The sequence below is a fragment of the Pseudonaja textilis genome, chromosome Z, assembly GCF_049901715.1.
Source record: "Pseudonaja textilis isolate UNSWEBS1 chromosome Z, rPseTex1.2, whole genome shotgun sequence".
Taxonomy (NCBI): Eukaryota; Metazoa; Chordata; class Lepidosauria; order Squamata; family Elapidae; genus Pseudonaja; species Pseudonaja textilis.
In genome coordinates, this window is record NC_142008.1 from 130,341,365 (window position 1) to 130,360,978 (window position 19,614).

A 19,614-nucleotide genomic window follows, 5' to 3' on the forward strand; every position below is an offset into this window, starting at 1 on the left:
GCTCTTTCGAACCCCTGCGAACCCCCAGCAGCCCACCCCTCACTTGGGTGAAAAATGGTCATAAGTCCCTTTTTTCAGTGGTGGTGTAACTTCGAATGGTCATTAAACTAATTGTTGTAAATTGAGGATTACCTATATTGGAAAGGATATTATAACTGATTTGGTATTTAAAACTATGGGTTGCTTCTTTAGTTCTGCTGCCTACAGATTATTTAAATTCCTCTTCTGTTTCTATAGCTTTATTTGTATATTGGACTGGATCTTCATGTTATCCAAGAATTGATATTAGCATATCTGATCTGGGAGTCAATGGCTATATTAATCTTGTGGGCCAAAATAGGCTGCATCTGAAAGTCATCTGCTCAGAGACTAGTGAGCTTCCTTGTGTGTAGGTTCATAACTAAGCCCAAAATTTTTGTTGCTAAGCGAGACAGTGAATTTTGCCACATTTTACAACCTTTCTTGTCACAGCTGCTAAGTGAAACTGTTTTCCACATTTATTTTTTTTATTTGATTTGTCAATAGCTTACAGGATAATAGATATAAGTATAAACATGAGTAAGAATATAGGAAATAGGTACGAATAAATGGGGACAATAGGACAGGGACGGTAAGCACGATGGTGCACGTAGGCACCCCCCTTTAAAAAGAGTAGCCAGACAGGGACCGAACCTTGGCGTTATTAGCACCACTCTGTAACCAACTGAGCTAACTGGCATTGACTCTGCTAGTCAGAAGGTCACAAAACGAGATCATATGACCCTGGACACTGCAGCTGTCATAAATATGACTCAGTTGCCAAGTTTCTGAATTCTGATGGCATGACCAAGGGAGATGTTGCAGGTGTGATAAATGGTCATTTTTTTCAGTAATGTAATTTTGAATGGTCACTAGATGAGCTGTTGTAACTCAAGGACTGCCTGTTTTTGATTGGTCATTGCAGGACTCGATGGGCCAGGGGTCAGATCCAGCAGGCCACTGCTTATGTTCTTAAGGTAATTATGAAAAGTGATGGATATTCTTTCCATAGATTCTGACAGACTTAGTTTATTTCCATTTATTCCCAACCTCCATTGTTATTAAACTTACTCAACTGAAAGGCGGTCATGAAGTTTCATTTCCCAGTAGAAATATAAAATGAAATCAGAACCATTGTACAATGAATTTTAAAAGATAGGATTAAAATACACATCAGTGAAACACTTCCTATTTGTCAGAGATAAACCAAATTGAATTGACTTATTGTTGACAAAAAACAAAGAAATCATTTAAAAACACTGTCAGTGGTTAGAAATCAAACATGTATTCTTGATTTCTAGATATATCTTCTTGAAAGAATAAAAGTCCTGTGTAAGTTAGAAGAAATTTACAGAAAAGTATCATCACTCCAAGTGCAACTGCATTTCTACTACTCTATTATTTTCTAGCATTAGAGATCTGACAATTGCTACTATACTACATTTCTGAAAAGTAAATGAATGAGATACATAGATGGGGTGCTTATTAAGCACTGTACTAATTTTAACCATTTAATGCCATTGGCATTTTATAGGAATACATCCATCCACAATATATTCTTCGTGTCATTATTTATTCCACCAAATTTGGGTTTTAAATTTAGGGTTTTTCTAATTAAACCACGGCAGGGAGACTGAGACCTGTAGGAAAGGAGAAACCTTCCACCTTTGGAAGCTGCCACGAGCCACTCTTTCTTAGAAATGCCACCCTCGCGATGCTGAGGGCGTCTGACAGGCAACGAAACTTCTGCGGCCGGCCTGGGGAGCCGGACATGAAGGGGGATCCGCGCTGTCAAAGGAGGCGAGCCACAAGGCGTTTTTCGTGAAATAACCCCAGTAAAAGTCCTGACTTGGAAGAGTTTGACCGGCAAAGCGCCGTTCCTCCGACGCCAGAGGAACGAATGAATGTGTTACTTGGGTTCATCCGAGCGGCTTTTTGCGGCCAAACGCCCGTCCAGGGCAGCGCCTTCCCTCGCCACGCCGCCCCTAGGTTCCCCGGAGTGGCCTGGCCCTCCTCCCCGGCCTCGCTGCCCAAAGGCAAGCTTTGAATTGACACCAAAAGGCCCAACATTTCCCAATGGAAGAGGCGCGAGGCCGAACGGCGCTCCGCTTCTGCCCGCTTTGCTCCCGCCCGCCGCTTCCCTCCTGCCGCCCGCCGCCCCCGGCCGAAAGGCCCGGCCCCCTGCCCCGTTTCCACCGGGACCGGCCGGGCCCGCGACCCAGCCGCCAGTTTGGGGGCGCTTTTGGGCCCGCAAGAAACACAAAGTGGCAGCGGCCGCCGCCGCGTCTGGCGGGCAAAGACCAGCGCCCGCGAACGCACCAATCAGGGCGCAGCTCCGCCCCTATAAATAGCAGGCAGCTCCTTTGCTTTCCTTCAGACTTTACTTTCCGGCTCCGAAAGACCCTGTGCCAGCCAGCCAGCCAGCCAGCCAGCCAGCCAGCCAGCCGCCGCCGCCCCGAAAGGAAGCCGAGAGGTCCGAAGGAGGAGAGCATGTCCGAGACGGCGCCCGAAGCCCCCGCCGCCGCTGCGCCGGCCGCCAAGGCGCCGGCCAAGAAAGCCAAGAAGCCCGCGGCCGCCGCCAAGCCGCGCAAGGCCGCCGGGCCCAGCGTCACCGAGTTGCTGACCAAGGCGGTGGCCGCCTCCAAGGAGCGCAACGGCGTGTCCCTGGCGGCGCTCAAGAAGGCCCTGGCGGCGGCCGGCTACGACGTGGAGAAGAACAACAGCCGCATCAAGCTGGGCCTGAAGAGCCTGGTGGGCAAAGGCACGCTGGTGCAGACCAAGGGCACGGGCGCCTCGGGCTCCTTCAAGCTCAACAAGAAGCAGCAGCAGCAGCAGGAAGCCAAGGACAAGGTGGTCAAGAAGAAGCCGGCCCTCAAGAGCAAGAAGCCCGCCCCCAAGAAGCCCGCCCCAAGAAGAGCCCCAAGAAGGCGGTCAAGAAGCCGACGCGGAGCCAAGAAGCCGCCAAGAGCCCCAAGAAGGCCAAGCCCGCCAAGGCCAAGAAGCCGGCGAAAAGTCCCGCCAAAGCCAAGGCGGTCAGGCGGCAAAGGCCGCCAAGCCCAAGACTCCCAAGGCGAAGGTGGCCAAGCCCAAGAAGGCGGCGGCCAAGAAGAAGTAAAGCGGCTCCTCTGACACTTCCGATCCCAAAAGGCTCTTTTAAGAGCCACCCAATTTTTCCTTTGAAAAGAGCTGGCCTCATTTGAGACACTGAAAAAAATTGACATACTCCAAACCCTCTTCAGTCAAGCAGCTCCTGAGCAGGTCAATACAGTATCTATTTCCTCCTTTTCAGTCTTTCCCCAATCCTCATAGTCCCCCAGACTATTTGAACGAGAGGTGGTGAATTTAAGAGGATGTTAGAATGGGACAAGGGTCTAATGATTTCGCCTAACCTTCAGCCCGTTAGGAAAGAATGTGGGAGCGCGGTGGGTGGCTCACGAGATTTGGAAGCTGGGCAGACTCGTTCATATTCGACCAGCTGGTCGGTGTGATCTCCCGTCACGCTACAGCTGACCCAACCGTTTAAAGCGGGCAGCCGTGAGTAGATAACCAGCCTCCCCAAACTGTTTAGGGTTAAAGTAATGGCTGATGTCACGGACTAATTCTCTGTAACCGAAAGCGCTTCGGTGCTCCCGACCCGCCACGACTAATAAAACCATCAAGGAAGCTGCAGGGACAATGCCTATATTGATGCCAGGAATGAAGAACTCGTAAGATAGAAAAGAACACAGTATGAAAGACCAGGCTCTTTTTAAGTGAACGCGTAGGTGGCTCTTAAAAGAGCCTTTGGGGTATAACGAAGTCTCCGAGTGAGGTGAAGGGATTCCTTAAGCTCTCTCACCGCGAATACGGCGAGCCAACTGGATGTCTTTGGGCATGATGGTGACTCGCTTGGCGTGGATGGCGCAGAGATTAGTATCTTCAAACAGCCCCACCAAGTAAGCCTCGCTGGCCTCCTGAAGGGCCATCACAGCCGAGCTTTGGAAACGCAGGTCGGTCTTGAAGTCCTGGGCAATTTCACGCACCAAGCGCTGAAAAGGGAGCTTGCGAATCAACAGCTCGGTGGACTTTTGGTAGCGGCGGATCTCTCGGAGAGCCACAGTACCAGGACGGTAGCGGTGAGGTTTTTTCACTCCTCCGGTGGCGGGTGCGCTTTTGCGAGCTGCTTTGGTAGCAAGCTGCTTCCTTGGTGCTTTACCACCGGTGGACTTCCTAGCAGTCTGCTTGGTTCTGGCCATCTTCCAAACGATACAACTTCGCTCTCTAAAAGTTCGGGTGAATGAATTTGGCTGGCGAGCTAGTGGGTCTTTTATAGGCAGCGTCCCATCTTCCTATTGGCTGAGAGTGGCAATGTAGTCATTAATTCTGTTTGAATTTCCCGGGTTTTGTCATGATTGGACAATAACAGCAGAACTCTGATTGGTCTCTTTTCCTCCTACCGCAGCCAATCGCTATTCTGTTATTTTAATTGACTCGAGGTATCCTGTCTCCCCTAGCCATGTATTCGTTTATCGAATACAGTCCTAAGAGAGGATTTCTCCATCCACGAATATATTGGAAATAATAAATCTTGCAATCTGTCCAGGATTTTACAAAAAAATAAAACTGGAGCCATTGGAATTTATTCTATCCACTAATTTATTAGCAGTAATGGAAGAAGCTGCATATTAGTAATGTTTTGGTAAGACCATATATGGAATACTGTATCCAAAACAGATGGGAAATTATCAAAGCCTAGAGCTAAGGAAGAATTTCCTGCAGTGAGAACAATGAATCAGATGAATAGCTTGCTTTCAGAAATGGTGGCTGCTTCAACACTGGAAGTTTTTAAGAAGAAGAGGTTGGACAGCCATTTGTCTGGAAAGATTTCCTGCTCAGCCAGGGGATTGGATTAAAAAAGATCCAATGTTCCTTCCAACTCTATTACCAATATTCGATATTCTCTGCTTTCTATTATGAAATCTTAAGCATACAACTTGAGTATATTATACAAAGGTTTATTCAAATTTATTGCTAAGACTGCAATCTAGTGCCATTTCGAGACAACGACGATCCGCATACAGACAGGAGGTTGTACAAGTCGCCTCATGGTGTAACCGGAACAATCTGGAACTGAACACAATCAAAACCGTAGAAATGGTGGTAGACTTTAGAAGAAACCCTCCCATACTACCAAATCTTACAATACTAGACAACACAGTATCAACAGTAGAGACCTTCAAATTTCTAGGTTCTATCATATCACATGACCCAAAATGGACACTTAACATAAAAAATATAATCAAAAAGCACAATAAAGAATGTTCTTTCTGCGTCAACTCAGAAAGCTCAAACTGCCCAAGGAGCTGCTGATACAGTTTTACAGAGGAATTATTGAGTCTATCATTTATTTTATTTTATTTAGTTTGTCAATTGCTTACAAGATAATAGGTATAAGTAAAAACATAGTTATGAATACATGAATACATATAAGAAAAATAAAAGAAACAATAGGACAGGGACGGTAGGCACGTTGGTGCGCTTAGGCACGCCCCCTACAGACCTCTTAGGAAAGGGGTGAGGTCAATAGTAGACAGTCTAAAGTTTTTAGGGTTTGGGGAAGAAACCCTAGGTAGAGTATTCCAGACACTGACCACTCTGTTGCTGAAGTCGTATTTCCTGCAATCTAGTTTGGTGTGATTAACCTTGAGTTTGTATCTATTGTTTGCTCTTGTATTGTTATGGTTGAAGCTGAAGTATTCATTGACAGGTAGGACATTGCAATGTATGATTTTATATCCTATACTTAGATTGGACCGAAGGCGGCGTAGTTCTAGGTTTTCTAGGCCTAGAATTTAAAATCTGGTGGCATAAGGTATTCTGCAATGAGTAGAGGAGTGGAGAACTCTCCTTGTGAAATTATGTGAAACTATTTAGTCATATTCTTTTCCTCATTCAGCGCTCAGCAAATGTCAGCAAAAGATGCATTGCTCCTTAATAACTAACTCCATGGCTAATTTTGGCCCAAATTGAAAATAGGAATGTTTAAAAGTTTACAAATTACAAATATTTCATATACAATATAACATGCACAATTTCCCTAGTCTAGTTCCTTCCAGATATGTTGGATTTCAATTTCACTTCCAATTCTGGTAGATATTGTGATTGAGATTGGAAAAAAGAATCCAGACATTTGCCTTTTCTGCTATGTGGAGGAAGGAATAGGAAAGGAAAGGAAAGGAAAGGAAAGGAGAGGACAGGACAGGACAGGACAGGACAGAACAACAGAAATAGAATTCTTTATTGGCCAAGTGTGATTGGACACACAAGGAATTTGTCTTTGGTGCAAATACTCTCAGTGTACATAAAAGAAAAGATACATTCATCAAGAATCATAAGGTACAACACTTAATATTAGTCATAGTGTTACATGGTCATAGGGTATATAGACTAAAGTCATAGGGTACAATAAGGTACATAGGGCGTAACCTAGGGGTTTTCCTGGATTCACAACTCCTGTTCGAAGAGCAGGTGGCAGTCGTGGCCAGGAGGGCCTTTGTGCAACTGCAGGTTGTGCACCAGTTACGCCCTTTCCTGGATCAGCGGTCCCAACTCATAGTCACTCATGCCCTAGTCACTTCCCATCTTGATTATTGCAACGTGCTCTACATGGGGCTGCCCTTGAAGAACATCCGGAAGTTCCAGTTGGTGCAAAATGCAACGGCTCGCATGGTTTTGTGCAGACCCCGGTGTGCACATGTGTCACCTCTCCTGCAGGAGCTGCATTGATTGCCAATTTGCTTCTGGGTGCAATTCAAGGTGCTAGTTGTCACCTTCAAAGCCCTTCATGGCTTGGGACCAGGTTATCTGAGGGAAGGTCTTTTGCCGGTCACATCTACCCAACCCATCAGAGCGGGGAGGCAGGGAATGTTGCGGCTCTCATCCCTGAGAGAGATATACCTGGAGTGGCTCCCTCTCTCTGGAACATCATTTCCCCAGAGATTAGAATGGTCCCCACTCTAGCACTCCTCCGAAAGGCACTGAAGACCTGGTTCTGCCAGTGGGCCTGGGGAGCCCAGAGCAGGATGGAGCCCATCAGGTGGCTAGTGTGATCTGCTGTCATCAGGAGGTGGGGTGGGAGTTGGTTTTTTTTTTTTTTCCCCTTTTTATTTTTAGATTTTGTCCTATCGTATTTTACTAATTTATTTGATTCTTTTTGTTAGTTTTTATTGTTTTTATTTTTTGTTTTAAATATGGTTTTACACTGTGTAAGCCCTCTCAAGTCACCATGGGTGAATAGGCAGCAATATAAATTAAATAAATAAATAAGCAATCAAATCATACTAGGAAACAGTCAGTATAAATTGTTAGGATACAAGCAACAAAGTTACAGTCATACAGTCACAAGTGGGAGGGGATGGGTGAAAGGAAGGATGGGAGGATTAATAGTAATAGTAGTGCAGACTTTGTAAACAGTTGGACAGTGTTGAGGGAATTATTTATTTAGCAGAGTGATGGCTTTCGGAGAAAAACTGTTCTTGTGTCTTGTTGTTCTGGTGTGCAGTACCCTATAATGTCATTTTGAGGGTAGGAGCTGAAACAGTTTATGTCCAGGATGTGAGGGATCTGTAAATATTTTCACAGCCCTCTTTTTGACTTGTGTATACAGGTCCTTGATGGAAGGCAGGTTGATAGTAATGGTTTTTTCTGCAGTCCTAATTATCCTCTGAAGTCTGTGTCTGTCCTGTTGGGTTGCAGAGCCAACCAGACAGTTATAGAGGTGCAGATGATCCTCTGTAGAACTGGATCAGCAGCTCCTTGGGCAGTTTGAGTTGACACAGAAGGAACATTCTTTGTTGTGCTTTTTCAATGATGTTTTTGATGGGAGGGTTTCTTCTAAAGTCTACCACCGTTTCTACAGTTTTGATTGTGTTCAGTTCCAGATTGTTCCGGTTATACCATGAAGCGACTTGTACAACCTCCTGTCTGTATGCGGATTCATCGTTGTCTCAAATGAGACCAATCACTATTGTATCATCTGCAAACTTCAGTATTTTAACAGATCGATCATTTGAGATGCAATCATTGGCATATAGGGAGAAGAGAAGTGGAGAAAGCACACAACCTTGGTGGGCCCCTGTTAAATTGTAATTTATATAAATTAAATATTATTACCAGAATAGCTCTTTAGAAAGCAAGAGATTATTGCTGTGAGAGTTTAAACAATGCACTAAAAGAATTAACTATTAAATCCTTGCTACAAAAAACAGTACAAAGCAACCAGATAAAAATAGATTATATTTACCCAGTATATATATATACCCAGGAAGTGTGGGGGTAGTGGGGGGCATACTCCTATCTGGAATACTTTTATAAGAGATGAATCTAGTCCTGGAGTGAAGCATGAGTCCTACACGATTAAGAGAAGCTGAAACAAGCTTTAAACTCAGCAAAATGGGATAGTAAAAAGCCATAACAAAAATTCAGGCCTATACTATAATTCTCAAAGGAAGAGAATGATTTCTGACTTGCTTCTGGAGCAGAACTGGCATCTATTGGTGATCTTAGTCCACCAACACACATTTTTAAAGATCATGACTATTCCCCCCCCATTTTTCATAAGTCATCTAGTGAAGGAAAACTATAAACTTTTCAATCCACATAAATTAACAAAAAGCAAAAAAAAAAATCCTTTGCATTGTTACTGTTCAGCTTTAAGAGACAGTATGGTATTGATTTTTAAAAACATCTTCCAATTAGAGCCATTGCATTAGGGCTGCAATCTTTATTCCAGACTAATTCTCATTGAATTTAGCAGAATGTTGAATATAGGACTGTTATGCTTGTTAGAAATATCCTTTTTCAAAATAGCATTGCATTTATTTGACATAGTGCTTATGTCTTGTTTTACACAACTCTAATTATTCTTAGAATTAAAATGTTGCACTACTATATTTTCATGTGGACAATATTAAGGAAAGCCTAATTTGAAACAGGGGTTGAAACTCCAAGGATACAAAGCCAGAAGTTATGAACTCTGCCTCAAGCAGCCTGGTGACCTGAGATGTAATTGCTCACAACCCAGTTTAAAGGAAAATAATAGCAACCTATTTCAGAAAATCTTGGATTAAAAAAACCCTACAGGAATTGTTCCTCAAAATTTGCTAGCAAACTGGATTTAAAGTGTCATGCATGCATGCATTCACAATAGTTTAAGATTCGAATGTTTATAGCAAAATTCTGCTTACAAAATCAGCAAGCAACTCAGCAAATTTTTCTGAAATATTTGGCGGCCCTGAAAAGGACCTTTGGGTTTTGTATTCGGTTAATTCAGCTTTTAGCCTCCGAAGCCATACAGAGTACGACCCTGGCGTTTCAAGGCATAAACAACGTCCATCGCAGTCACAGTCTTTCGCTTTGCATGCTCGGTGTAGGTCACAGCATCACGAATAACGTTTTCCAGGAAAACCTTCAGTACGCCCCGAGTTTCTTCGTAAATCAAGCCTGAAATACGCTTTACTCCCCCACGGCGAGCCAAACGACGAATAGCAGGCTTGGTAATGCCTTGGATGTTGTCGCGGAGCACTTTCCGATGCCTCTTAGCGCCCCCTTTTCCGAGCCCTTTGCCGCCCTTTCCACGTCCAGACATGCTTCTCTTCACGTAGCGACTACCTCACTTGCAACAAAAGAAATGCAGTCAGCGTACGAATCCCTCGGCTTATATTGCAAAGAGACCGACCAGAATGAAAACAGCGGGCGAAGGGGTGTTGGTTTTTTTTAAACGAACCTTATTGTTCCTCTGTCCAATGAACTACCAATACGAAATTAAACTGTCCAATCAGAATACAGTAAATAGTACGCAAAGGTTTCTATGATTTCGGAGCCCATTAAAAAAATTGTGTGGGGCGGCTAATTTAGCTTTAAACATCGTCTCAACCTCTCATAATTTACCTATTGAACATATATTGTTATAAAATTTAAAACCGAATAAAGGGATTTTTTTTCTCCCGATACCCTGGGAATAACGTTTTAAAACGTTTACTGAAATATTTTTGCTGATTGCTTTAGAAAGGTTTATTTTCCAGCTCTTTTGTGAGACAATTCACATAATGTAAAGGCAAAAGTGGAGACAAAAAACAAAGGCAAATGTTGCCTTGCATTAGTTACTTCATTCTTGCAACTAAGTTGCCTTTTGTGCAATTTAGTAGAGGTTTCCTCTGATTCAGCTCATTTTCTGTGCAGACATGATTGAAAGAGAATAAGAAACATAGTATTTACTGGTAATCCTCTTTTGCAGCTTTCACCCACAAATGTAACATCTATCTTTAGAATATTGGATGGATTTTTTTTCTTTTTAAAAGCTTTCAGAATTAATCTAGAGGTGGGCTATTTGCTTTCAGATATTTTTGATTTCATCCTCCATGAGTTCCAACCACAATAAAAGGACTCTTTGCTGGATGTGGAAAAGAAATCAAGATGGCAATACACATAAAAAAATTGGCAAAGCTCAATTACGGTGTTGTGACTGATATTATGACTGACTGGATCACACCCATCAGACTCTTTTCTATGCACAAACCAAGAGACTGGGGGAGTTTTAATTTAAAGAGCATCAGGTTCTCTATTTCTGTACTAATCAGCTGTTCCTTGGGCTCATAATCCTTCACCTATTCCTTAAGAAACTCAGTTTTGCTGCTTTGAGAAATTCGTTTGACACCTTATGCTAATACAGAAGTACATTTTGTTTAATAGAAAAGGGAAGATATACTTAAATGATGGATAAAGTTTGGAGTAACGTTTAAGATACTAGCCTAAAGAATTCTATTCTATTCTATTCTATTCTATTCTATTCTATTCTATTCTACATTCCATTATTCTATTCTATTTTATTCTATTCTATTCTATTCTTCATTCCATTATTCTGTTCTATTCTATTCTATTCTATTCTATTCTATTCTATTCTATTCTATTCTTCATTCCATTATTCTGTTCTGTTCTATTCTATTCTATTCTATTCTATTCTATTCTATTCTATTTTTCATTTCATTATTCTATTCTATTCTATTCTATTCTATACTGTTCTGTTCTATTCTTCATTCCATTATTCTATTCTATTCTATTCTTCATTCCATTATTCTATTCTATTCTATTCTATTCTATTCTATTCTATTCTATTCTATTCTCTTCTATTCTTCATTCCATTATTCTATTCTATTCTATTCTATTCTATTCTATTCTATTCTATTCTATTCTATTCTATTCTATTCTATAAACAAGGAGGATGTGACTTCTAGTCCCACCTTAGACATGTGAACCAGCTGGGTGACTTTGGGCCATTCACTCCCTCTCAACTCAATTCACCTCACAGATTTGTTGTTGGGAAAGCAGGAGGAGGAAGGAGTATTATGCATATTCACCACCTTGAATTACAGATAGTCCTTGATTTATGACAATTGAGCCAAAATTTTCTGTTGCTAAGCAACAGTTGTACGCCATTTTGAGACCTTTCTTGCCACCGTGGTTAAGTGAAACATTGCAGTTGTTAATTTATTAACACGGTTGTTAAGTGATTCTAGCTTCCCCATTGACTTTGCTTGTCAGAAGGTTGGAAAAGGTGGTCACATGGCCCTGGGACACTGCAACTGCCTTAAATACGAACCAGTTGCCAAGCATCCAATTTTTGATCATGTGACCATGGGGATCCTGCAATAGCCGTAAATGTGAAAAACGGTCACTTTTTTTAGTGAGTGCCATTGTAATTTCAAATGGTCATTAAATGAATGGTTGCAAGTTGAGGACTACCTGTACTTATAAAGAAAAAAAGAGAGGATATAAAAATATTTTTTTGGCAGGATGAATGTGGTTTGCTTTCTTCTGAGACATTTTTTCAATTTCCCAATCTAGCCTTTTTTCTCTTACAATTCTGGGATTATCTGGTGCTATCCAATTCAAATTCTAAGAAAACCTGGTCCTGCTGAGCTCCTGAGTATGAGACTTGAGTATAGGGTATAATGCATATGAACTCTTCTCACTTATGTTTTGCATTTGGGTGGTAATTTCTGAAAATTTTTACTGGCATTCTGGAATTCTTTAAAGGCATAGAGCAACTTCGGTGTAGAGCAGTTTATGCTGCTTAGTTACCAAGTTATTTTTAAAAAATTGCACAGAGCCAACATGTTTAATTTACTTTATTAATCAAAAATGACTTGCACATGATTCTGGGGTTATTAGTCTAAAGTGTGTGTGTGTGTGTGTGTGTGTGTGTGTGTGTGTGAATTTGACTACTACTGTTAGCCTACAGATAGGATATGCAATGTAGATGTTATGAAAAGTAGCTCAATTAACTAAAAGTATATCGTACAGTTCATGTCATAACTTATTGGCTAAATCATGGTTAAACAAATCCTGAGCTGAGGTGAATACTGCCCATTTATAAAACCTTTCTGCCACTTAGGCAGCACGTTTCTCATCAAGCTTAACCTTGGGATTCATAATCAACAAGAACCGGGAAAAAGAACAATAGAAAGCGCTCAACTGAAACATTCCAGCTGCATTGCGATTGGCAGACGTCCCCACGTGTTTCTCTCTGCCCCTTTTCCTAAATAAACCCTTTCCCTTCTCTATTTGCTATGAAAAAGCGGGGTGGGGACGAAGGGGGTGCAGGAAAAAATACCCACCGACTAGAAAATGTGAGAGCAATTACTTTTAATGGCAGAAATAAGGGGGAAAGATGGCATGAAATGAGAACCAGCCTGTTTTAAACAGCTGGAGGCAGCGGGGGCAGGGGAATTGAGCCATTCGCGTTTCTCTTCAAGAGTTGCAGGAGGAAGGTCTTGATTTTTGTTAATTTCCTGGAAACGGGCTAATTTTTAAAAGAGCTACTTTCATTTTCCAAAAGCGATACATGAATGGACTGAAAGTTTACATTCTCAGATGCTGTCACTTTCTTTTCAAAGAGCTTGTATCAATTGCCGAGATTACAATGTTCCTCTGAAGGAGTTTCCCGACTAAGACCACTTTTGGTTTTGGGTTTTTTTCCCCCCCTCATCATGGGACTAATACGGTTCTTCCAGTACTACAAATTCAATTTGCACCCACAAGCGAACACATCCAACATTTACACTCGTATGCATAAGCGAATACAGCTCTTTCTATGAATGCGTGGGCGGCCCTGATAAGGGCCTTTTTAGATCGATAAATATGGGATTCACGCACTTATCCACCAAAACCGTACAGAGTACGACCTTGGCGTTTCAAAGCATAAACAACATCCATCGCAGTTACGGTCTTTCTCTTCGCGTGCTCGGTGTAGGTCACAGCATCCCGAATAACATTCTCCAAAAAGACCTTCAGTACACCGCGAGTCTCTTCGTAAATCAAGCCTGAAATACGCTTTACACCTCCACGGCGAGCCAGACGGCGAATAGCAGGCTTGGTGATGCCTTGGATGTTATCGCGAAGCACTTTCCGGTGCCTCTTGGCGCCTCCTTTTCCAAGACCTTTTCCGCCTTTCCCACGACCAGACATGACAAAAGCAACCGGTATTACTCCCTGAAAGAACCGCTGAACAATATGATAGTCGGGCGCAAGAGCAACATTTATATAGCACTTTACCGGACCTGAGTGAGAACTTGAAGAGGGGCGTATATCACTTTCACCCCCTCCTCCTTCGCCCTTCCTAAGAATCCCAAGAGGCGGGCTTTTCCATCAATAAATCAACCAGGAACTGGAATATGACCAATCAGATTCTTCATTTATAAAGAAATGTGTTACAAAGACGCAAGTTTTCTTTTTATGCTTACAAAGCACTATATACAAGCTGGTGTACAACTTTTTTTTTTGAAGTTGTACCGCCTTTTGTAATTTACAAAAAAGTTTTAGAGATTAAATGCACCTCAGGAAATTGAGAGTTGTGATTTGTGAATTATAACAAAGCCGTTTACCAAGGAAGATTTTACAAGCATGCTGGCAGAAATATTTAGTGTACTGTATTTCTTTTCCTTTTCAGTACTTGATTTCAACATTTTATTTCGGTGTGATGGGCAAAAGTGCCTCGAACATCCTTAGTTTTTTTAAAAAAAAACATTAAACATTAAAAAAAAACAGTAATGTTTACTGTGCATTTTTTTTCTTCCTTAAACTTAAGGACGCCTCAAATAGTTTAATGCTTGGATAACATCTCATGATCATTCCCGAAAATTGGGTTACACCATATCAGCAACACCGATCACTTTCACATCCCTTCATTACATTGTAACGAAATATCGGGAAAAGCAGCATTGCAGTTAGATCATTATGCGCAGTGCCTACGTTAGCTCTGATTGGCTAGAAATGAAGTCACCACCGAATCCTTATGTAGCCCGGGTTATTTTTTTAAAACGAATCATAGCTTTCTCAACCAATCGGCAATTTTCAGGAATTGCAAAGGTTGCAATAGTTCTGCATATCTGCATTCATTCAATAGACATTCTTTCTCCCCCGTCCTCCACTATCGTTATATATTTTTAAAAAGATTGTGCATAATTAGGGAGGAATATCCGGGCAATAGTCGTGGCGGAAAGAACGAAGGGTAGCGCTCTCGCTGATTTTACGGGAGAATATGGTGCTACCGAAAATTCATCAAGCATTTTACCTCGCATTCCCTGTCCAACAAACAGCGCGGTTCTGAGTTCCTACCTACTTAGGGAAGTCAGTTGCTATTCTTGATCGGAAGATAAAAGAATCATAGCAAAGATTATCCCACCCACTCATCCATGCTTCAATATCCAAAAACGCTGCCCGGAAGAAATGAGACTACGAAAGACCCCTACGACCTTCCCAAGAGTCCTTGTGGAAGGGTTTCAAGCAGGCACTTCAGACGTCCTAAAATGTTCCCATTAAAAAGGGGTTGACGCTTGAGTGCTTGGGCTCAAATGAAGCCAGCTCTTTTCAAAGGAAAAATTGGGTGGCTCTTAAAAGAGCCTTTTGGGATCGGAAGTGTCAGAGGAGCCGCTTTACTTCTTCTTGGCCGCCGCCTTCTTGGGCTTGGCCACCTTCGCCTTGGGAGTCTTGGGCTTGGCGGCCTTTGCCTTCGCCCTGACCGCCTTGGCTTTGGCGGGACTTTTCGCCGGCTTCTTGGCCTTGGCGGGCTTGGCCTTCTTGGGGCTCTTGGCCGGCTTCTTGGCTCCCGCGGCCGGCTTCTTGACCGCCTTCTTGGGGCTCTTCTTGGGGGCGGGCTTCTTGGGCTTCTTGGGGGCGGGCTTCTTGCTCTTGAGGGCCGGCTTCTTCTTGACCACCTTGTCCTTGGCTTCCTGCTGCTGCTGCTGCTTCTTGTTGAGCTTGAAGGAGCCCGAGGCGCCCGTGCCCTTGGTCTGCACCAGCGTGCCTTTGCCCACCAGGCTCTTCAGGCCCAGCTTGATGCGGCTGTTGTTCTTCTCCACGTCGTAGCCGGCCGCCGCCAGGGCCTTCTTGAGCGCCGCCAGGGACACGCCGTTGCGCTCCTTGGAGGCGGCCACCGCCTTGGTCAGCAACTCGGTGACGCTGGGTCCGGAGGCCTTGCGCGGCTTGGCGGCGGCCGCGGGCTTCTTGGCTTTCTTGGCCGGCGCCTTGGCGGCCGGCGCAGCGGCGGCGGGGGCTTCGGGCGCCGTCTCGGACATGCTCTCCTCCTTCGGACCTCTCGGCTTCCTTTCGGGGCGGCGGCGGCTGGCTGGCTGGCTGGCTGGCTGGCTGGCTGGCTGGCACAGGGTCTTTCGGAGCCGGAAAGTAAAGTCTGAAGGAAAGCAAAGGAGCTGCCTGCTATTTATAGGGGCGGAGCTGCGCCCTGATTGGTGCGTTCGCGGGCGCTGGTCTTTGCCCGCCAGACGCGGCGGCGGCCGCTGCCACTTTGTGTTTCTTGCGGGGCCCAAAAGCGCCCCCAAACTGGCGGCTGGGTCGCGGGCCCGGCCGGTCCCGGTGGAAACGGGGCAGGGGGGCCGGGCCTTTCGGCCGGGGGCGGCGGGCGGCAGGAGGGAAGCGGCGGGCGGGAGCAAAGCGGGCAGAAGCGGAGCGCCGTTCGGCCTCGCGCCTCTTCCATTGGGAAATGTTGGGCCTTTTGGTGTCAATTCAAAGCTTGCCTTTGGGCAGCGAGGCCGGGGAGGAGGGCCAGGCCACTCCGGGGGAACCTAGGGGCGGCGTGGCGAGGGAAGGCGCTGCCCCTGGACGGGCGTTTGGCCGCAAAAGCCGCTCGGATGAACCCAAGTAACACATTCATTCGTTCCCTCTGGCGTCGGAGGAACGGCGCTTTGCCGGTCAAACTCTTCCAAGTCAGGACTTTTACTGGGGTTATTTCACGAAAAACGCCTTGTGGCTCGCCTCCTTTGACAGCGCGGATCCCCCTTCATGTCCGGCTCCCCAGGCCGGCCGCAGAAGTTTCGTTGCCTGTCAGACGCCCTCAGCATCGCGAGGGTGGCATTTCTAAGAAAGAGTGGCTCGTGGCAGCTTCCAAAGGTGGAAGGTTTCTCCTTTCCTACAGGTCTCAGTCTCCCTGCCGTGGTTTAATTAGAAAAACCCTAAATTTAAAACCCAAATTTGGTGGAATAAATAATGACACGAAGAATATATTGTGGATGGATGTATATTGATTCCTATAAAATGCCAATGGCATTAAATGGTTAAAATTAGTACAGTTCTTAATAAACACCCCATCTATGTATCTTATTCATTTACTTTTCAGAAATGTAGTATAGTAGCTGCATTTGATATCTAATCACTAAAAGTTGAGTAATATCAATATTAGGATAGTAATGGATCATTTAAGCGATGAATTGAACCTGCTTCTCAGAGAAGGAATCCAGAAATCATTATTCCTCATTCTACCTTTTGAAATTATGTAGAACAACTTCTGGAAATTCTACCTGTGTGTCTCTAGTTGCTTGGAAATGTTATATCCTATCCTTCACTATTATTGTCATTTTTAAATGGTATATAAACTCTATTGGTGTCCCATTCTGGATGCTATATGCAAAGTGCAATTCTGAAATCTAAAATAATTCTGAAGAATGAATGAGCGTTATGAAATATTTCTAAATAATTGAACCAAAGGCATTCGATCTACAACTTTTCTTCTTTCCTTTATTTGTGAAGCTATTAATTGATATTAGGTCACACCATCAGTTGGAAGTTAAAACCCACCCCTCTCCTAGGAAAATGAAATATTTAAGGATATACTAAAAAGGCAGAATATTTTCCCTAAAAGAGAAGTAGAAACTCAGAGGCAGAAACTCAACCCCCCTCCCCCACAACCTTTGTTAATGGGCCATTGAGTCCTGGGCCAGTCTATTCTACATAACAAAGAACTACCTCCTTCAAGCAGAGCCATAATAGGAATTGCCCAAAGCCCTTTCATTACATTATCACCCAGCAAGGCTCAACCAAGCATGGGATTCGGGACAGCCTACAGAGTTGCCCCTGCACGGCCCCATGGGAGTCTGACAACCAATCGGAATACAAGCTCCAATTCAAATCCCAACAAAGGGCATAAAACTCAGCATCCCTGCCCTTTTTCACCCAAGAGCTCGAAGGTATGTGATCCTGTCCATCAATAAACCTTATTTCCAAGCAACTTCCATGAATCCAGTGTCTTTTCCCCCACTTGGAACCCAGAAGGATATTTCTTCCAACACATTCATAACAGAGTTGAGAAAGTCCAGAAATATTTCACAAGAGTTCTCCACTCCTCTACTTGTTGCAGAATACCTTATGTTACCAGACTTGAAATTCTAGACCTAGAGCTACACCGCCTTCGGTCCGATCTAAGTATAGTATATAAAATCATACATTGCAATGTCCTACCAGTCAATGAATACTTCAGCTCCAACCATAACAACACTAGAGCAAACAATAGATACAAACTCAAGGTTAATCGCACCAAACTAGATGGGCAGGAAATACGACTTCAGCAACAGAGTGGTCAATGTCTGGAATACTCTACCTGACTCTGTGGTTTCTTCCCCAAACCCCCAAAACTTTCACCTTAGACTGTCTACTATTGACCTCACCCCTTTCCTAAGAGGTCTGTAGGGGGCGTGCATAAGCGCACCAATGTGCCTACTGTCCCTGTCCCATTGATTCTTTTTATTTTTCTTATATGTATCCATTTCATGTATTCATAACTATGTTTACACTTATACCTATTACCCTGTAAGCGATTGAGAAATCAAATAAATAAATAAAATAAACAAATAAACATCCTAATATAAATCCATTGAAATATCACAGGATTCCAGTTGAGTGAATGCAAATGTTTACAGATCCCTCACATCCTGGACATAAACTGTTTCAACCCCTACCCTCAAAAACGCTATAGAGCACTGCACACCAGAACAACTAAACACAACAGTTTTTCCCGAACATCATCACTGCTAAACAAATAATTCCCTCAACACTGTCCAACTGTTACTATTAATCCTCCCATCGTTCTTTTTACCCATCTGTTCCCACTTATGGCTATGACTGTAACCTTGTTGCTTTTATTCTAATGATTTTTATTGACTGTTTCCTAGTATGATTTGATTGCCTATTGTACCCTATGATTATTAAGTGTTGTACCTTATGATTCTTGAAGAATGTATCTTTTTTCTTATGTACACTGAGAGCATATGCAGCAAGACAAATTCCTTGTGTATCCAGTCACATTTGGCCAATAAAGAATTCTATTCTATTCATTTTTGCCATTAAAAAGGGGCACCAAATCATATTTCTGACTGCCTGTACTTTATAAAAAAGCCCATGTCACTATAAGAAACATGGAAAAAGTGAATCCACATAGAGAGAATTGATGTATACCCTTTTCACTGCTGATATAAATGATCATTGCATTGACCTGCACAAACTGTAACAGGAATTGAACCCAGTTCAGATGAGGCTATTTCTTTCAGTTTGATTTCTCTTTGGGATTCTTTGCATGATTTTCTCCTTGGCTTCCCAGCCCCCTTTGCCTTTTATTGTTTCCTCGTGCTTTGCCTACGTATGTGACTTCACATGTTTACCAACTTCACCCTTCATTAAAATGACTAGTCACCGATGATGTTACCTAGTTTGGATAATGAAACATCTGCAAGGAAATAACCAAGCTCAGAGTGCACCAAGAACTCTCATTTCAACCCCAAGCTACTAGTATTATTCTGAATTGGTTGTGCCGTACAGTTCGTCCTCAACTTACAACCATAATTGTGCCTAAAATTTTAGTTATTGGGTTTGCCCCGTTTTGCAATCTTTCTTGCTGCGGTTAAGTGAATCACTACAGTGAAATTAGTAACACAATTGTTTCATGAATCTGGCTTCCGCATTGAACTTGCTTGTTCACAAAAAGTGATCACATCACCCCAGGACATTGCAACCATCATAAATACACATTAATTGCCAACCACTGCAAATTGTGAAAAATGATCGTGTCACTTTTTTCAATGCCATAACTGCAAGTGGTCACTAAGCAAATGGTTATAAGTTGAGGACTACCATATTATTTTGCCAAGTTGCAGGACATTCATGCTAATACTTTAAAAAAATTGGTGGGAGCTTGTCTCCATTTTGGGTTGTGTCAAAGCCAACAGTGGATCAATTCGATGTTCTAAACTAGAGATGCTGATAGCCATTCCTTTCTTT

The 19,614-nt window shown here is 43.2% G+C and overlaps 4 protein-coding genes and 1 pseudogene across 5 annotated transcripts; 1 reads left to right on the top strand and 4 right to left on the bottom strand.

Moving 5' to 3' along the window:
* Positions 1-1,657: 1,657 nt before the first annotated feature.
* LOC113443509 (uncharacterized) lies at positions 1,658-9,137 on the top strand (annotated as a pseudogene). Its single transcript, XR_015740397.1, has one exon. The product of XR_015740397.1 is annotated as an uncharacterized LOC113443509 (transcript).
* Positions 3,843-4,253, bottom strand: LOC113443511 (histone H3). Its single transcript, XM_026711789.2, has one exon. It carries the CDS (start codon positions 4,251-4,253, stop codon positions 3,843-3,845), a length of 411 nt encoding a protein of 136 aa, XP_026567574.1.
* Positions 7,141-9,703, bottom strand: LOC113443512 (histone H4). The gene has a single exon (XM_026711790.2). It carries the CDS (start codon positions 9,641-9,643, stop codon positions 9,332-9,334), a length of 312 nt encoding a protein of 103 aa, XP_026567575.1. The 5' UTR covers positions 9,644-9,703; the 3' UTR covers positions 7,141-9,331.
* A 2,232-nt stretch (positions 9,704-11,935) lies between these two features.
* Positions 11,936-13,838, bottom strand: LOC113443513 (histone H4). Its single transcript, XM_026711791.2, has one exon. The coding sequence runs from the start codon at positions 13,519-13,521 to the stop codon at positions 13,210-13,212; it is 312 nt and encodes a 103-aa protein (XP_026567576.1). The 5' UTR covers positions 13,522-13,838; the 3' UTR covers positions 11,936-13,209.
* A 147-nt stretch (positions 13,839-13,985) lies between these two features.
* On the bottom strand, positions 13,986-15,722 carry LOC113443508 (histone H1.5-like). The gene has a single exon (XM_026711786.2). It carries the CDS (start codon positions 15,627-15,629, stop codon positions 14,988-14,990), a length of 642 nt encoding a protein of 213 aa, XP_026567571.2. The 5' UTR covers positions 15,630-15,722; the 3' UTR covers positions 13,986-14,987.
* Positions 15,723-19,614: the final 3,892 nt, after the last annotated feature.

Excerpts from the sequence above, each read along its gene's own strand:
- LOC113443511 (XM_026711789.2), bottom strand. The coding sequence starts at position 4,253 with ATGGCCAGAACCAAGCAGACTGCTAGGAAGTCCACCGGTGGTAAAGCA.
- LOC113443512 (XM_026711790.2), bottom strand. The coding sequence starts at position 9,643 with ATGTCTGGACGTGGAAAGGGCGGCAAAGGGCTCGGAAAAGGGGGCGCT.
- LOC113443513 (XM_026711791.2), bottom strand. The coding sequence starts at position 13,521 with ATGTCTGGTCGTGGGAAAGGCGGAAAAGGTCTTGGAAAAGGAGGCGCC.
- LOC113443508 (XM_026711786.2), bottom strand. The coding sequence starts at position 15,629 with ATGTCCGAGACGGCGCCCGAAGCCCCCGCCGCCGCTGCGCCGGCCGCC.